Source organism: Dreissena polymorpha, chromosome 2, assembly GCF_020536995.1.
Source record: "Dreissena polymorpha isolate Duluth1 chromosome 2, UMN_Dpol_1.0, whole genome shotgun sequence".
Classification (NCBI taxonomy): domain Eukaryota; kingdom Metazoa; phylum Mollusca; class Bivalvia; order Myida; family Dreissenidae; genus Dreissena; species Dreissena polymorpha.
Genome location: NC_068356.1, coordinates 140,119,516 through 140,137,426, shown reverse-complemented (window position 1 = coordinate 140,137,426; position 17,911 = coordinate 140,119,516). Strand labels below are relative to the sequence as shown.

Sequence of the window (17,911 nt, the reverse complement as noted above, 5' to 3'; positions counted from 1 at the left end):
CATATCATGTGAACTATATGAACGTATGTATCTTCTACACGAGAAGATGGTGTAATATGAATGTATTTGAATATATGTTCCATGGTCAAACATCATGTAATAAGGAAGTATGTTCCATGGCAAAAGATTGTGTAATTGGAACGTATGACAAAAGATGATTTCATTGAAATGTTCATGTATGTTCAAAGGGAAGCAAGCACAAGTAATAATATAAAGGCAATAATTTGAACAAGTCATTTAATTTTACTGAATAATTTCAAAATAAGTATCAATATTTTCATGCACAAAGTAGTATTAGTGAAGAAAAAGTCAAATAAATTCTAGACACATTGTGCAATTTTTTCCAAAAAAAGAGATCTAAATCCATTCAATTTGTTCTAGCACTTACATATAACAATTGAGCATAGAAGTAAATCTGAACACATTTTGTGATTGCGTAAGCATAAGAGATCAAAACAAGAAACCGTCAGAGACGGGTGATGCTCCCCAAAGGTTTTTCTTTGTCACAATATTGCACTATATATTCAGATAAAAGGAAACGTCTTGAGGGCACAGTAGTTGGGGGGGGAGAAGAATTTTTTAATAGAAAATTTCATCAAAGGGCCATAACTCTGTGAAAAATCATCCGACCAGAACCTGGTGATAATATGCACATCTACTCCTGGTAGTGAAGCTTCCCATAAAGTTTCATTGAATTCCGGTCATTAGTTGCTGAGAAATAGCCCGGACAAAAATTGTGCTCAGACGGACACAGACAGACACACACACGGACAGACAAAGCGGCGACTATATGCTCCCCCCAAAATAAATTTTGAGGGAGCATAAAAATAAAAGCACCTTAAGCATAAGTATACAAAAAGTTTTTTTATAAAAATAGGAACGCATTTTCTGAGAGTGTGTTATCAACAGAGATCGAAATCCATTTTCTAATCATAAATCTTATCTTGAAATATACCATATGGCACAGGTGCCCCAACTGTCCACTTTTGTCTTAAAACCCTACTTATCCCAAGCAACACTAAGTCTGGTACTATCTTTCCAATACCAAAACTTCTAGTATTACCTGAATAGTATTGAATAATGATTTTTCATTTTATTGTAATTAATGAAGACTTCCATTACTATAGGTTTATATAGTCTATCATTTTTGCACAAACAACAAATAAGTTTACAGATGAAAAAATGCTAAATATTAATATTATTAATAATAAAATTTCTGACCAAATATTAACTAACACGAAAAATATGAAACGCATATAAAATAGAAATAAACAAAAATTCTGAAAAAAGAAAATAACACGATAATAAATCCATGAAAACTGTACCAGTATAACTGTAGATTAATGAACACATGTAAATGAGATTCAGATGAAAACAAAGTTCCTCCATACTTTGGTACTTTTGAATAACATAGAACACAGAAAATTGATTATAACACATAAAAGAAATAGTGTTATACAGACAGATTTGTGGAAACAATGCTAGGCATACACATATTTGATCAGCTTTTTCAACCCATTAACATTTAAATTGCAATTTCTAAATATCAAAACATGATACATTTAAACCGCAATTATCTCTGCTAAATTAAGCACACAATCAAGCAAAAAGCAATCAATCCATAAGACCTACCAAGTAATGAATATTCAAGCTTTGGACATATTTTTTTCTATTCAAAATACATAATTTAAGCATTACCTGTGGAAGACAACTGTACTGTGTTATAAACTTTAAAACTCCGCTTCACAGAAAATAACTCGAAATATGTCACAAATATGGATGCACAAAAAGGAAATGTTTTGACACAGACACACCATATATATATAAAGTCTACTATTCAGTAATTGAAGAAGAGTTTAAAACAAAATATTTGAGAGTATAAGTTTTGCCTTTTTAGCACATTTCAGCTCAGTTAACCTCATCCACATGGGCAACTGACCAGGACATAATCATCTGAACACATTTTTAAAAAAACTTTCACAAAAATCAATTAGAATCTAAAGATTATTCAAGTAAAGTTTGGTCAAAATCTGAAATAAAGTTTAGAAGTTTAGAAGGATGTGGGGTTTACAACAGATAATGATTACAGTAACCACAGGCAAACCAGGAGCTAAAGATGACCACGTGAGCTAAATTTGTACTCTTGCATCCATGTTTTTACAGCATGATGACACTTGACAACAGACCATGCAGGACAAGTCCCAAACATCAATAATACAAAAAAGCTACCATAACAAAAAGTTGTCAAATGACCTTTTTAGACTCAAATGACTTTTATACAGCTAGTCACGCCAACTCTTTGATCCCAGCTTGCAGGTTCTAGCCTTTGCCGAGAACCAGAGCTAAAAGCGCCATTCTCACATACATTCCATTCTCTGCCTGACGGAAATACGCCGCACGAGGGTCCGAGTCAAATGTTGGGCTATAAAATAATGACATTTTGTGACGTTCTATTTGAAGGCAAATATGTCTACTGTAAGCATGTTTTCATTATGCGTTTCAAAAAGCCACAGTGAAAACAAAGCACATTTAATTGCATTATTCAACAGTGTAACAATCGCCCATAAAACTTAGTTCTGGTAAATGTTTTAAAGTCTTACACATTTAAATAACTAAAGAAATAAATTTAAGTAAATATTGGGGAGTGTAAAGATGAAATTGTTAAATGATATCATCTTAGCTTCGGTTCTTGATTCAATTTCAAAATTGTACAATAGAACATTGATAAAAATTGTAGGTATGATATAGATTGCGTGTAACCTTGCATTTAAAAGCTGCTGGGAGATAACCATTTAAAACTGCTTACAAACTTAAAGAAAATAATATTGACGTATGAGGATAACTACCATGTTTTTGTGATATATCTCCTAAATAGCAATGTGTAGAGGGTCCCAAAGTTTGAAAACAAAGCCATTCTTTAAGTAGCTAAATATTGGCTGTTAAAAGATGCCACAAAATCCTTAATTGAAGTTCATTGAAATAGACACACAAATGTAACATAAAGTCAGCGTAATTTTAGGGTCTAATTGTGAAAGTGACATCATGCAAATTGTGTTATAAGATACTTTGAATCCAAAAAGTCAGCAAATTTATGAAACAGCCTTCTAATATATGGAAATGACATTAATCGTTAATCAATATACAGTTTGTTTACCTGATTTCAAAGTTTCTTGGTAAAGGATGCATGACAACCATTTTCTTCTTAGCCTTTGTCATCAGCTCTGGTGTTACCACAAACTTGCCACAAGCCTACAATATACAAGGTTCACTTTAAAGAAGTCAGCACTTTGTCATGTACAGTACATCTGTGTCTAAATCTGCTATCAACCTTTGTACATGTTGACCTGTTCAGTCAGCACTTTGTCTAAATCTGCCATCAACCATTGTACATGTTTACCTGTTCATACTCCTGCGGGGATGTAAAGCGTTCCTTCTGTATGCGGGTCATGTACAGTACATCTTTGTCTAAATCTGCCATCAACCTTTGTACATTTTGACCTGTTCATACTCCTGCGGAGATGTAAAGCGTTCCTTCTGTATGCGGGTCATGTACAGTACATCTTTGTCTAAACCTGCCATCAACCTTTGTACATGTTTACCTGTTCATACTCCTGCAGAGATGTAAAGCGTTCCTTCTGTATGCGGGTCATGTACAGTACATCTGTGTCTAAACCTGCCATCAACATTTGTACATGTTGACCTGTTCATACTCCTGCGAAGATGTAAAGCGTTCCTTCTGTATGCAGGTCATGTACAGTACATCTGTGTCTAAAGCTGCCATCAACCTCTGTACATGTTTACCTGTTCATACTCCTGCAGAGATCTTAAGCGTTCCTTCTGTATGCGGGTCATGTACAGTACATCTGTGTCTAAACCTGCCATCAACATTTGTACATGTTTACCTGTTCATACTCCTGTGAAGATGTAAAGCGCTCCTTCTGTATGCGGGTCATGTACAGTACATCTGTGTCTAAAACTGCCATCAACCTTTGTTCATGTTTACCTGTTCATACTCCTGCAGAGATGTAAAGCGTTCCTTCTGTATGCGGGTCATGTACAGTACATCTGTGTCTAAACCTGCCATCAACCTTTGTACATGTTTACCTGTTCATACTCCTGCGGAGATGTAAAGCGTTCCTTCTGTATGCTGGTCATGTACAGTACATCTTTGTCTAAACCTGCCATCAACCTTTGTTCATGTTTACCTGTTCATACTCCTGCAGAGATGTAAAGCGTTCCTTCTGTATGCGGGTCATGTACAGTACATCTGTGTCTAAACCTGCCATCAACCTTTGTACATGTTTACCTGTTCATACTCCTGCGGAGATGTAAAGCATTCCTTCTGTATGCGGGTCATGTACAGTACATCTTTGTCTAAACCTGCCATCAACCTTTGTACATGTTTACCTGTTCATACTCCTGCGGGGATGTAAAGCGTTCCTTCTGTATGCGGGTCATGTACAGTACATCTTTGTCTAAACCTGCCACCAACCTTTGTACATGTTTACCTGTTCATACTCCTGCGGGGATGTAAAGCGTTCCTTCTGTATGCGGGTCATGTACAGTACATCTGTGTCTAACAGGGCCTCCTCCAGGCTAGACAACTCCTGCTGGTTAATGCCTGAAACAAACATGTGGCTGGGGTTTAGTGTGGAACTATTTTATTTCATGTTACTTTGTGTTTAATAAATAAAGAAAACACAAGCTTAGCAAGGATGACAATTACCAACAGGATTTTTGTTCAGAAAAGACCTCATGTGTCTTGTTCTGTGAAAGCTGGTCATAATGCATGTGCATAAAGTGTCATCCCAGATTAGCCTGTGCAGTCCGCACAGGCTTATCAGGAAAGACACTTTCCGCCTAAACATGATTTTCGGTAAGGAGGGATTTCCTTGAAACTAAAAATACCATTAAAGCATAAAGTGTCGCCCCTGATTAGCCTGTGTGGACTGCACAGGCTTATCTGGGACAACACTTTACGCACATGAATTAAGCCCAGTTTTCTCAGAACAAGACACACATTGAAACAAAAAATTCTGTAAATATGACAAGTGTCGTCCCTGATTAGCCTTTTCTGGGACAACACTTTAAGCACATGCATGATATACACGCCCGTCCATACATACCCTTGCTCTTGACGTAGTTGATCACATCTGCAGGCATTCTCAGGTTGCCGGGGGAGACATAGAGCAAGTTCACCCGGTAGTTGGTGAGAAGCTTTGCCAGCGAGTGGACTGTCCGTCCGTGCTTCAAGTCACCCACCATGGTGATCTGGAAAACATACTGGGCATGTGTCACCAAACTAGAGCTATTTCACAAAACCTCACTTAATACTCCAGACCGCTTTGTCAGTTAAAAAGTTATTAATGTGTGAATTAGTGAACATTTTGCATATCTACATTTTATCTTAAAGACATTTGAAGCTTCAACATAATTACAAGATAATGTGGAAAAAGTTTGTTCTACAAATGTATAACAGATTTACAGTGAGTCCGTTCACGGTGCCAATCTCCTCTCTGATGGTGAACACGTCAAGTAGAGCCTGAGTGGGGTGCTCCCCGGTCCCGTCTCCCGCATTAATAACCGGTCTTGTGCAGTTAGCCGCCGCATTTGTGACGGCGTGAGGCAGAGGGTGGCGTATCACCAGGACATCACTGTAGCCACTCAGTGTTTGCACCGTGTCTGTAAGAGGACGATGACCTCAAATTAAAAACATCTTAAACAGTTTTAGCTAGGGATTGATGTTTTATTTGTGATAAATTTTTCTTATTACAGATTTCCCATACAAGGAAATTTAATTAAAAATTTAGCACAAAGACACACTGATGTTTTACTCCTTACTGTTTAACAGTATTGTTTTGTTGTGATGATTTGTTTTTATACTTGGAAATAAATTAATACTGGCAAACAAACAATATTTATAGCTTGGTTGATTATCTTCCTCCTTTCCCTAACAAATAAATCTATTATGCAGGTGTGGAAATATAATTGTCTTACCCTATCATTTCTAATTTGACTGCTTTGAGAATATTTTCCCTAAACGCAACACAAACAAGACAACACAAATGAGTTCAAAGGTTCCCATCTCAAACAAGTGAAAAAATACATGAACCTCACTCTGAGAAAATGGGGTCTAATGCATGTGCGTAAAGTGATGTCCCAAGATTAGCCTGTGCAGATCATATCAGGAACAAAACTTTCTGCTTTATTTTTTTTTCCTTTAAACTAAGATTCTTGTTGATGAAAATCCAGTTAAGGTGGAAAGTGTCACCAATAATAACCTGTGCAGGCTTGACAGGCTAATGTGGGAGGACACATGCATTTAAGTACGATTTCTCAGACCGCAATGCAAATGTTGTCTCACCATCCATTGACTCTCCCTTCTTAACTGACGACGTGGCCTCATCAAAGTGTATCACAGAGCCTCCCAGACGCTGCATAGCTGCTGAGAATGAGCAGCAGGTACGTGTGCTCACCTCATAGAACATGGACGCCATCACCTTACCCTGTAACAGAGGTTACACTACACTATAGAGGCCATAACATAATACTGCAACCTTGCTAACAGTACACAAGAAGGCATCCCTTTTCCCTGAAGAAGAGGTTGCACTACACTAGAGGCTTAACATAAAACTGAAACATTGCTAACAGTACACAAGAAGGCATCCTTTTTCCCTGAAGCAGAGGTTGCACTACAATAGAGGCATAACATTAAACTGAAACCTGGCTTACAGTACACAAGAAGGCATCCCTTTTCCCTGAAGCAGAGGTAGCACTTCAATAGAGGCATAACATTAAACTGAAGCATTGCTTACCATTCACAAGAAGGCATTACTTTTCCCTGAAGCAGAGGTTGCACTACAATATAGGCATAACATTAAACTGACACATTGCTTACAGTACACAAGAAGGCATCCCTTTTCCCTGAAGCAGAGGTTGCACTACAATAGAGGCATAACATTAAACTGAAACATTGCTTACAGTACACAAGAAGGCATTACTTTTCCCTGATACAGACATTACACTACAATAGAGGGCATTACTAAAGACTGTAACAGAGGTTCCACTACACTAGATGCCATCACCTTAACCTCTTACAGAGGTTACACTACACTTGAGGTAATCACTTTACGTCTTTACCCTTTAGAAGAGTTTACACTACACTTGAGGCCATCACTTTTCCCTGTAACAGAGGTTACAATACTCAAATGCTGCCTTACACACCAACTTCTTGGTGAGTAGTATAGCTCTGACTATTTGGACAATAATCAAGGTAAAAATGTAACATTGGGCCTTGGTATTTTCAACTCTTCAGTAACAAACCAATATATTAGAACTAATTCATGGAAAAAAAACATTCCAATTAATAATATTCGGTAATAAATAATACCATCATCAAAACTTAACAGCCGAGTGTGAAACTGTAGTAAGTGGTAGCAAAGCAGATATGTCTCTTTTCCACTCAATAATCTTCCTACCATACCTTGAGTATGTAGTTCAATGGCCGGTCTCTCTGCACAGCCGCGCGGAACTGGTGAGCCAGGTTAAACAACTGGTGGAGCTGGAACCCACAAACAGGACTGAGTACGGTAAAACATAAACAGGTCTGAGAACAGGAAACACAAACAGGACTGAGTAGGGGAAAACACAAATAGTACTGAGCACAGGAAAACACAAACAGGACTGAGTAGGGGGAAACACTTAACGGGACTGACAACAGAAAAACACAAACAGGACTAAGTATCGGAAAACACAAACAGGACTGAGTACAGTCAAACACTTAACAGGACTGAGAAAAGAAAAACACAAACAGGACTGAGTACAGGAAAACACAAACAGGACTGAGTACGGAAAAACACAAACAGGACTGAGTAAAGAAAGTCACAAACAGGACTGAGTATGTGAAAACAGAAACAGGACTGAGTACCAGAATACACAAAAAGGGCTGAGTACGGGAAAACACAAACAGGACAATGTAAAGAAAGTCACAAACAGGACTGAGTTTGGGAAAAAAGAAACAGGACTGAGTACCGGAATACACAAACAGGACTGAGTACGGGAAAACTCAAACAGGACTGAGCAGGGGAAAACACAAACAGGACTGAGCAGGGGAAACAGAAACAGGACTGAGCAGGGGAAAATAGAAACAGGACTGAGTATGGGAAAACACAAACAGGACTATGTAAAGAAAGTCACAAACAGGACTGAGTTTGTGAAAAAAGAAACAGGACTGAGTATCGGAATACACAAACAGGACTGAGTACGAGAAAACACAGGCAGGACTGAGTACGGGGAAAAAAAGACTGAGGTAGGGGTAAACACAAAAATCACTGAGTACAGGAAAACACAAACATGCCGGAGTACCAGAAAACACAAACAGGACAGAGTACAAGAAAACACACAGGACTGAGTATGGGAAAACACAAACAGGACTGAGTAAGGGAATACACAAACAGGACTTAGTATGGGAATACACAAACAGGACTGAGTTCAGGAAAAAACAAAATGGGACTGAGCATTGGAAAACACAAACATGACTGAGTACAGGAAAACACAAACAGCACTGAGTACAAGAAAACACAAACAGGTCTAAGTACAAAAAACACAAACAGGACTTAGTACAGTAAAACACTAAACGAGACTGAGTATGAGCAAACACAATGGACTGAGTACAGGAAAACACAAAAGGACTGAGTATGGGAAAACACAAAACGGGACTTAGTACAGAACTACACAAACAGGACTCAGTACAGGAAAACAAAATCAGGACTGAGTTCGGGAAAACACAAACAGGACTGAGCATGGGAAAACAAACAGGACTGAGTACAGGAAAACACAAACAGGACTGAGCATGGGAAAACAAACAGGACTGAGTACAGGAAAACACAAACAGGACTCGGTACTGTAAAACACAAACAAAACTGAGTACAGGAAAACACAAACAAGACTGAATATGGGGAAAAAACAAGCAGGACTGAGTACAGGACAACACAAACATTAATGAGTCAAGGAAAACACAAACAAGACTGAGTATGGGCAAACACATAATAATAAATGCTGTGTATTCACATTTTTGTGGTCCTTCCATGACTCAGGCTGCATTATGTGAGTACCCACAGTGTGTCCCTGCAAACTTACCTCATTAACTTACTAAACTTATGAAACTATGACAAAATTTGAATTTTAGCTTTAATAACCATCTTTGTAGTTTTTACTGAAAGAAATTCAATTTTAGTGTGGTCTTGTGCTGAGGAATGAAATCAGAGTATCCATCAGAACCACGGATGATAGGTATTGTAAACACAATCCCAGGTTTAATGCACGGACATGAGATGTAAAAAAACACTCATGATTTAAAAAAAAATCAGAGGAATAAAATGTTTTATATGAAAATTGTATTTCAATTACATCTTACAAAGTGTGTTACTATAATTTACATTACTTTGTACCTATAATTTGAAACATTATAAAGAGATGAATTAAATTAATTTTTCAAAAATGAGTAACTTATTTTACGAAAAAAAAATCCAATTCAGAAATTGGCATTTTTCCCAAAATGGCCAGGAAAAGGCCTGTAGTCACTTTAAGTACATACCTGATCCCTACTAAAGTTGGTGACAGAGAGGACATGGTTACGAGTCAGACCCCCAGAGAACATGTGGGGCAGGACCTCTCTCGTAGGGCCAGGAAGAGGCTGTGGGGACAAGAGGCCAAGGTCACGGCGAGGGGGCTCTGCAAGGTCACCACGAACCCCATCTGATAAAAATAGATTAGGAACACTATGTGGAGAAGTGAGCGCATGTGTAAAAAGTGTTGTACCGTGATCAACCTGCGTAGTCTACATGTAAATATTGTTTTGGGAAAACAAATCACACTTAAATGGAATTAAGTTTGTATTTGTTTTTTCCAAATCAACTGTAGGCAGCAAGTGGTGTCTTGGTCAAGCGTAATGGGCACTATGCCTTTTTTTGCCCTTAACTAGCATCACACATCCAATGAACTATAAACTGAGTATAACCTAATTGGTTCAGAAGAGGTGCACAACAATTTTCCATTAAATAGATAATATACATTGTTTGGGAGATTGAGCCATAATCGTTCATAAAAGTAAACTCATGATTTAGTTATGTTATCTTTAGATTTTGATGAAAGGTTTAATATATAAAATCTTGACAAGTTTCTAACAAATGTTTCAAAATGTTTTATAATGTAATAAATCAATAACAAAACTGTAAAACGTGCATTTTGTTAGTAAACAATGTTTTGTGCAGATTAAAAACCTTTATTTTATGTTAGTGTAAAATCATGAGCCATGTTAACTTTATTTCACACCAGCAATCAATGTTGAAAGTATATCATGTTTTAACAAATACATATTTTAAAGCAAGTCCAACATACGTAACTATGAATTCAAAACCCGAATCCCAAATTCAAAAAATGATTTCAGAAGTTAAGTAATGTTTCCACAATATAATAATTACAAGAATAGCAAAAACCTTTATTCTACAATAAAGTATAAGGTGATGCTATCTAAGTTTCTTACTTCCAACAAGTTAATTATTATAATTCAATCAAAAAATATCACCGATAGCAAACTTATTCAGTAGAGAAAATTGTGTTTACAATACCTTGTGTGCAGGGAAAAAATCCAAATACATGTCTTGTTAGTTGAACATGCAAAACCAATTCATATAAATTCATATTAATTATTAATTGCATTCAAACAGAGTAACTGTTTAATCAACTTGTGTGACTGCTGTCCATATATATGTATACCACGGTCACTTTTGTTTTCCCCTTTCATGGGAGACCATGAAGCCTCGGACACAGTCCTTTTAGGAACTACAAAGGGAGACAATCCAAATGGCGAGTCAAGGTAGATGATGTACATGGTGAATCAATGGAAACAATTCACAAGGTCAATCAAGGGAGGTTAAACCCTTGAAGAGATACAAAAGGACAATTTTCTTTCTGAAACAATATTGGAAGGGCTTGGGGAGGGGGGGGTTAAACTAATCCCTCTGAAAAATAGGGGATACAAAATACATGCAATAACAAAAGTGATACTGGTATTCAAATAGCAAAACAGATGGATATGTATTGTACAAAAAAGGGAAAGCAATGCCCCTTATGAAAACAGAGAGAGCATGTACTGTTTGAGACAATTAATCAAGTAAAATACAGTGTTGAAAAACGACACAGTGCAAACAATACTTACTCAAAGAAAAAAAACACGTTTAAAACTTACTTTATTTGGTTACCCATCAATATAAGAGGGATTACACATGTAAAGAACTGGGAGACATTGCCCAAGAACTGGGAGACATTGCCCAAGAACTGGGAGACATTGCCCAAGAACTGGGAGACATTGCCCAAGAACTGGGAGACATTGCCCAAGAACTGGGAGACATTGCCCAAGAACTGGGAGACATTGCCCAAGAACTGGGAGACATTGCCCAAGAACTGGGAGACATTGCCCAAGAACTGGGAGACATTGCCCAAGAACTGGGAGACATTGCCCAAGAACTGGGAGACATTGCCCAAGAACTGGGAGACATTGCCCAAGAACTGGGAGACATTGCCCAAGAACTGGGAGACATTGCCCAAGAACTGGGAGACAGTGCCCAAGAACTGGGAGACATTGCCCAAGAACTGGGAGACATTGCCCAAGAACTGGGAGACATTGCCAAAGAACTGGGAGACATTGCCCAAGAACTGGGAGACATTGCCCAAAAGGTCATGTCTGATAAAGAAACAAGACCCGGTATAAAACATTTGAATAAAACATAGAACAAGATGGATCATAGTTAGGTATGTTGGGAAACAGATTACACAATGAGCTGGTAAGCAAGGGGGGGGGGCTATGAAAAATGTGAAAAACTTAATGGAAAAAAGCGGGGACATAACAAATGCAATTAATCAGTTTCTACATAGATCACTTTGCAATCCATAGAGGGGTGCATAATTTCACTGATGAAATTGTCACAAATGAAAAATTGATTTCAGAGTTGGGAAAATCATGCCCCTTTTTTCAAACAAGCAAATTCGTTGAATTGATATCCACCGCCAATATGCTTCTGGACACAAAAGTGTTATATCTGACACTCAAAAAAGCATTTTTTCAAGATACAAAGGGCCATAACTCTGTTATTAACATATGGTGTACAATGACATTTGGCGTGCATCATCCTCTTATCCATATATATACTCATACCAAGTTTCAATGAAATCTGCCAAAGCACTTCCAAGATATGGCTCCGGACGGACGTACGGACGGAAAGACTGACGGACAGAAAGACGGACGGACGGATGGATGGACAACGCCAAAACAATATCCCTCCGCCTATGGCAGTGGATAACAAAACAAAAGTATTAATCAACAACTGAGTTCACTGAGCTATAAAATGATGTTGATTAACTCAGGAGAGGATGATCCATTTTGATATAAGAAGGAAAAGAGCAGAAATCAACATGTAAAGCAAGGTTTCTTTATAATGTTCAATGAGAAACACATTAGAAACAGATATCAAGTAAGCACAATCTCTATACTTACATACCAAATCGGCTTATACCAAGTGCTAACAACAACGATAAAAATATTTTTAATGAAGTATATACATTCTTTTGTACAAGAAAAAATATAAAGCACATGAATAGAGCAACAAACAGTAAAATCCAAAGCCCCAAGGTCCCTCACCTGACCCCGAAGAAACAAAATTGTTAGATGCAATACACACCATGGTCAATGAAAACAATAATTGACAACCATGAGCATGTTGTGCTCAAGTGAGCTAAAAAGAAGTACATTGTATAACACATCACAGCAGTTGAAAGACTGTATGGATATGTTTAAGAGGTATTGCAATTGAAAACAAGCAAATAATGCGTACTCATTCAAACTTATGATGCCGCAAAAAGTCAGTCTGGTCAAGAGCCTGTCCACAAATTAGAGCATAAAACCTTGCATGACTTGATAGTGAATAGGGTAGCTCCAAACGAGACTGCATGAGTGCACTGGCTGAGCCTGCTCTATTGCTTGCTACATAGAGTCACTTTATCATGATGCCGCTCATACAATACCAGAACGCCACAAAACTGACAAGAGAAAATACAACAACCAGAATCACCACAATCATATGTGTCGTCCCAGATTAGCCTGTGCTGTCCACACATGCATTATGCCCAGTGTTCTCAGAACGCAGCTCATATCTGTTTTGCCAACCCTATCCATTGCTTAGTTATTACAAGCGTCTAAATGTGTATGAACATTAGATAAGGCAGGTAGAGCGTTAAATTTATATAGCATAATATCTGATATACAAATGTTAAGCAGGTACAATACTTTAAGTCTCATCATAAGATACATGTATATAATAATTCAATGAACTGAAAGTCCAACATTCCAGTACATTCCCTGTGCTTAATGGTGCAATACATGTAAATATTTTCTCACCCGCAGCACTTGACACGTTTTATACCAATTAAACAACCCAAAATCCGTCATTCCAGAAAATTTCCCACGCTACATGTCGCTCCTATCTATCCTATCCATAAACATCCCCATGGTCAAAAGCCACTCAAATACAATCTATTATTGATGGACTGTGGAAGACTAGGCTACAAAAACTGTGATAATGAGACGCATATTCTTGTGTTTTGGTCAAAATCCTTTTAGAAAATAAAAGGAAGAAACCATGAATATCAAATATTAACCTTTAATGGTCTATTGAAAAGTTGCATAACACACTCATTTTATAAATATTTAGATGTTCAATGCTGAATCATCAATAAGAAGATGACTCAATACAGGGGGTTTTCTGCTATGTAAAAAAGGCCATTAAACGGACCAGATCCCAAAGCAAACAGACCAGATTTATTTTTTTTTAAGAAAGAAGTGTCTTATGATTATTAGGCTCTATATCTCAATTTTATTTCTTAAACAACTCACAATATATATAACCATAATTTGTATGATTTTTATAAAATATGGCCAGGAAAACACCTGTTGTGTCAATATTTGTTGATAAAAAAAATCCCAATTTGGTCCTTTATGTCGATAAAAATTTCCCAAAGTTGGCATATATATGGGTTTAAAAAATCCCAATTTGATCAGACTCCTTTTCCCAAAATGGCTAGAAAAACCCCTGCAATAATGCAAAAGAATTTTGACATTCTGTTCTAAGAGAGTAAATTAAAATATAGTGTGTGGGGTTTGACAATCAATTCTTCCACACTATGTTATAATATTGTTTGTCGGTTTGATCGTCACTTCTCCAACAGAACATTATAATGTAATCCGTGGGTTTCGACATTAACTTCTCCCACAGTACATTTTAATGTAATTCATGGTTTTCACAGTTCTCCCACAGTATTTAACAATGAAGTAAGCGGGTTTTGACAAAGCTTTTATAAAGTAAATTATAATGCAGTTTAAGCTTGTTCTCCCCCAAAACATTATAATGCAGTCCGTGGGTTTTGGTGATGATCTTACCCTTGTTCGGACCAAAGAAGTCCATATTCACTTCATGCGCAGCTTTACAGAAATAAAACAATACATGGTACATATAGCATAATGTTGAAAATGGCATAAATGTAAGATAACCTTATAAAATTCAAAATACGACTTACTACTTTTTTCTCACTTTAACTGAGATTGACCCTTCAAACTATGGTAATGCACTTCATCAACAAATACAAATTAAGACAAAAATAATGATTTTTTCTATAAACACAAGATATGTTTGTCAGAAACACAATACCCCCCTACTGCACCGCTTTGATTGATTTATTTATTTGTATTATATACCTGTTTAATGCTTTTATCAAAATACAGGTTGTATCAATCGTTGAAATAAAAAATCCCGTATTACGCTACTCGCTGTTTCCAATCCGTATTACCATACTAGCCCGACTACTTCAACCCATTTAATGACGTCACATTACGCGCAGCGAAAATAGAAATATTTTATATCACGAAATATATTACGTAGTATATCGTGTGACGTCATTTCTGTGACGAAACACAATAGTTTTTATCTAAACTCTATGGAATTTGAGAACCTGTCGGATGTTGTGTTTTTTAACAGTAAACTATTTGTTAAAAACATTGAACGAATTCAACACTTATTTTGGAGTGCGTATTTATCATGCATAAATGTATTATTCGATAGGAATACAATAAACTAGTGTGGTTTAAACTAAGTTTCGATAAAGACATGGAAGATAGAAGTGGAAGTGCATATTGTTTCAACGTTTTTGTTGTAAACATCGCATTAAAGTTGTCAACTTAATTGTTATGAATATTGGATTAACGATGGCATTAAGGTAAGCGTGTCGGAAACCTGTGTTTTCCGGGTTCGAATGTTTACACGTTAATTTACATAAACTTTATTCATACGCGTCTTAAATAAACTATTGCGTACCGTTTTAGTCATTGTTTTGTCAGTTTTGTTAAAGTAAAAAATATAATTCGTTAGTGGCTGTATATAATAAAAGGAATATTACGCTAGTCAATTGTTCCAAGAGTTTGTATCACTCTCGTGGCTTGTGCTATTTCGCATCACACTCGAGGCTCCGCCTCTCGTGTGATACGTCATCACACAAACCACTCGAGTGATACAAACTCTTGGAACAATTGACTAGCGTAATATTTTGTATGTATTACATCCCTTTAAAAAATATTACTTCCCTTGCGAAAATGATCTGTACCTGCTAAATGATAAATAGAAATTATCTCCCTTTACAGCTTGTTACTTCCCTTGGATTGTTTTTATTTACCTTTGACCTTGAAGGCTGACCTTGACCTTTCACCACTAAAAATGTGCAGCTCCATGAGATACACATGCATGCCAAATATCAAGTTGCTTTCTTCAATACTGCAAAAGTTATGGCCAATATAAAAGTTTTTGGACGGACAGACAGACAAATGGATGGACTGACGGACAGTTCAACTGCTATATGCCACCCTTCCGGGGGCATAAAATATCATAGTCATTAATGTCCGATTTACCAAGCCAACAAGGTGTCTGCCTAGCAATGGAGAATAGGGTTTTATCTCCATGATGCGATGTTCTGAATATCTTCCCTTAAAACACTGGTAATACCCAGGAAGACAAATTGACATTGTGTATAGTAGTCCAGTCGATTTGTGCAGATTTCCACCAGAATTGTTCAAGCATGAAAATTTGCAGAATACTAGCTAAGAGCATACTGAATAAGATCAGATATGGACCCACTCTCAAAAATTTGCATATAAGGGTATGGCGGCCATTTTAAAATGGCGGCCATCAAATTTCCAAAAAATACATTTTAAAAATTCATCAAAATAGTATTAATGTATCAACTGATCTGAAATCTTGTATTTTCCATGCAAATGACCGTATAAATGTTATAAAAACCAAATTAAAAATAAATAAGATCTAATGTTATCAAAAACCAAATTAAAAAATAAATATGATCAAATTAAATGACGGCCATCTTGAAATATGAAATTCTAGTCACATTTGTCAAAATTATTACAAAATATTATATTATACTGTCTTGAACATTTTAAACGATTTATTTGAAACATACACTGTCAACATAATAACAATAGCAAGTGGTTGGTATAATTTGAATAGTTTTTTAAACAAATTTAGGTTAATTAAGAGTTCACTATCCGTAAACAACACAGATCACATGTGCATGATCAAATAAACAATTATTGTCAAGTCCAAAGTAAAAGTTAATGTTTTCATTCCCTATCACATTTCCCTATCACATTTCCCTCCACATTTACATAGAGCTGTGCAGATTTAAGTAGAGCTGTGCAGCTCAAAGCTGCTTTAACACACTTGCAACGTCCTCGGCAGCCATTTTCACTTTTGCATCCACATCTGATGAGTTCAGCACAAGACTCAGACGCTTGCTGTAAGGTTGTCCAGAAAGGTTCCCACATTCCATCTTTGTCGCGCTGCCAAGGTTAGGTGGTTGGGGCTCTTGTTGTTTGATCAGTGACTGTCCCCAGCAAAATCCTGCCTGGTAAGCCGCTCTCTTGATGTGTTGGTGTAACGCGGCAGAGCTTGGTGGGATATTACAGCACGCCCTTTTCGAGTAAAAAAATATTTTCTTGCCTCATCTATGGTTATGCACTCACTGCTCCTATCATACAACAATACCACAGAAAGTTATGTTTGAAGTACATTCATTGATGCTATTGATATCTGGCTTATCACTCAGTGTTTCGAAAACTGTAGTTAATTCATCAAAGACGGACCATGTTTCCCATGCAGGTTTCTTTCCACAATTAGAAAAGAATGACACTTGGTCACAGCCGGTTAAGGCACGAAAGAAAAGAAATGCACTGGACTTGGAAGATCCCAAATTGGCAGCGGTTTCATGAACTGGTATGTATCTTAGATTTTTACAGACTCCAAATGCAATCCACAAGGTAAGTATGTTCAGTTTATGCACAATCGATATTGCAATGGCAACAACATCAGTATCTACGGTTCTGATCATTATTTGACGCACATCAGTGTGTACTGCATCTTAAACGTGTAACATAATGCTCGTGTCTGCCTCTTCATGGTTACACGGTGATATTTTACTAGTATCCTTGCTTGGGCAATTGCACACAACTTCCATTCTGAGTGTCCAAACCACTATCTTGTCATTGGTTGCGTTAATTGTCGATAACTGTTCTGCTAGATAGGTAAATAACTCTTATTGTCATCAATGCGAAAAAAAGATTCCCAGTTTCATGGAATGGCTGAATCTGCCTGAACACGTCTTCTTATTCCTTTTCCACACTTGCCATGGGTTGAAGCTTCTAAACTGCCTTGGCGCTATTCATCCCATACATCAACTCTGCTACACGTCTTCAATTGGTTATCAATATAAGGTAGAAAAACGTTTTTGGCATAATCTTGGA

General features: G+C 37.0%; 1 protein-coding gene across 5 annotated transcripts in view; it reads right to left on the bottom strand.

The window, feature by feature from the left end:
- Window positions 1-220: 220 nt before the first annotated feature.
- LOC127869210 (CAD protein-like) overlaps window positions 221-17,911 on the bottom strand; it is a 134,381-nt gene continuing 116,690 nt past the window's right edge. Inside the window, exons 36-44 of one of the 5 annotated variants that reach the window (XM_052411572.1) lie at window positions 14,492-14,533; window positions 9,596-9,756; window positions 7,484-7,561; window positions 6,365-6,506; window positions 5,486-5,682; window positions 5,127-5,271; window positions 4,509-4,621; window positions 3,155-3,249; window positions 221-2,422 (exon numbers count right to left, since the gene is read on the bottom strand). In XM_052411572.1, coding sequence (XP_052267532.1) covers window positions 2,320-2,422; window positions 3,155-3,249; window positions 4,509-4,621; window positions 5,127-5,271; window positions 5,486-5,682; window positions 6,365-6,506; window positions 7,484-7,561; window positions 9,596-9,756; window positions 14,492-14,533 — 1,076 coding nt within the window. In that variant the 3' untranslated portion in view covers window positions 221-2,319. Of the gene's footprint in view, window positions 2,423-3,154; window positions 3,250-4,508; window positions 4,622-5,126; window positions 5,272-5,485; window positions 5,683-6,364; window positions 6,507-7,483; window positions 7,562-9,595; window positions 9,757-10,776; window positions 10,843-12,553; window positions 12,579-14,491; window positions 14,534-17,911 lie in introns of those variants that run through there. The other 4 variants (XM_052411573.1, XM_052411570.1, XM_052411574.1 and 1 more) reach the window with 4 other exon arrangements.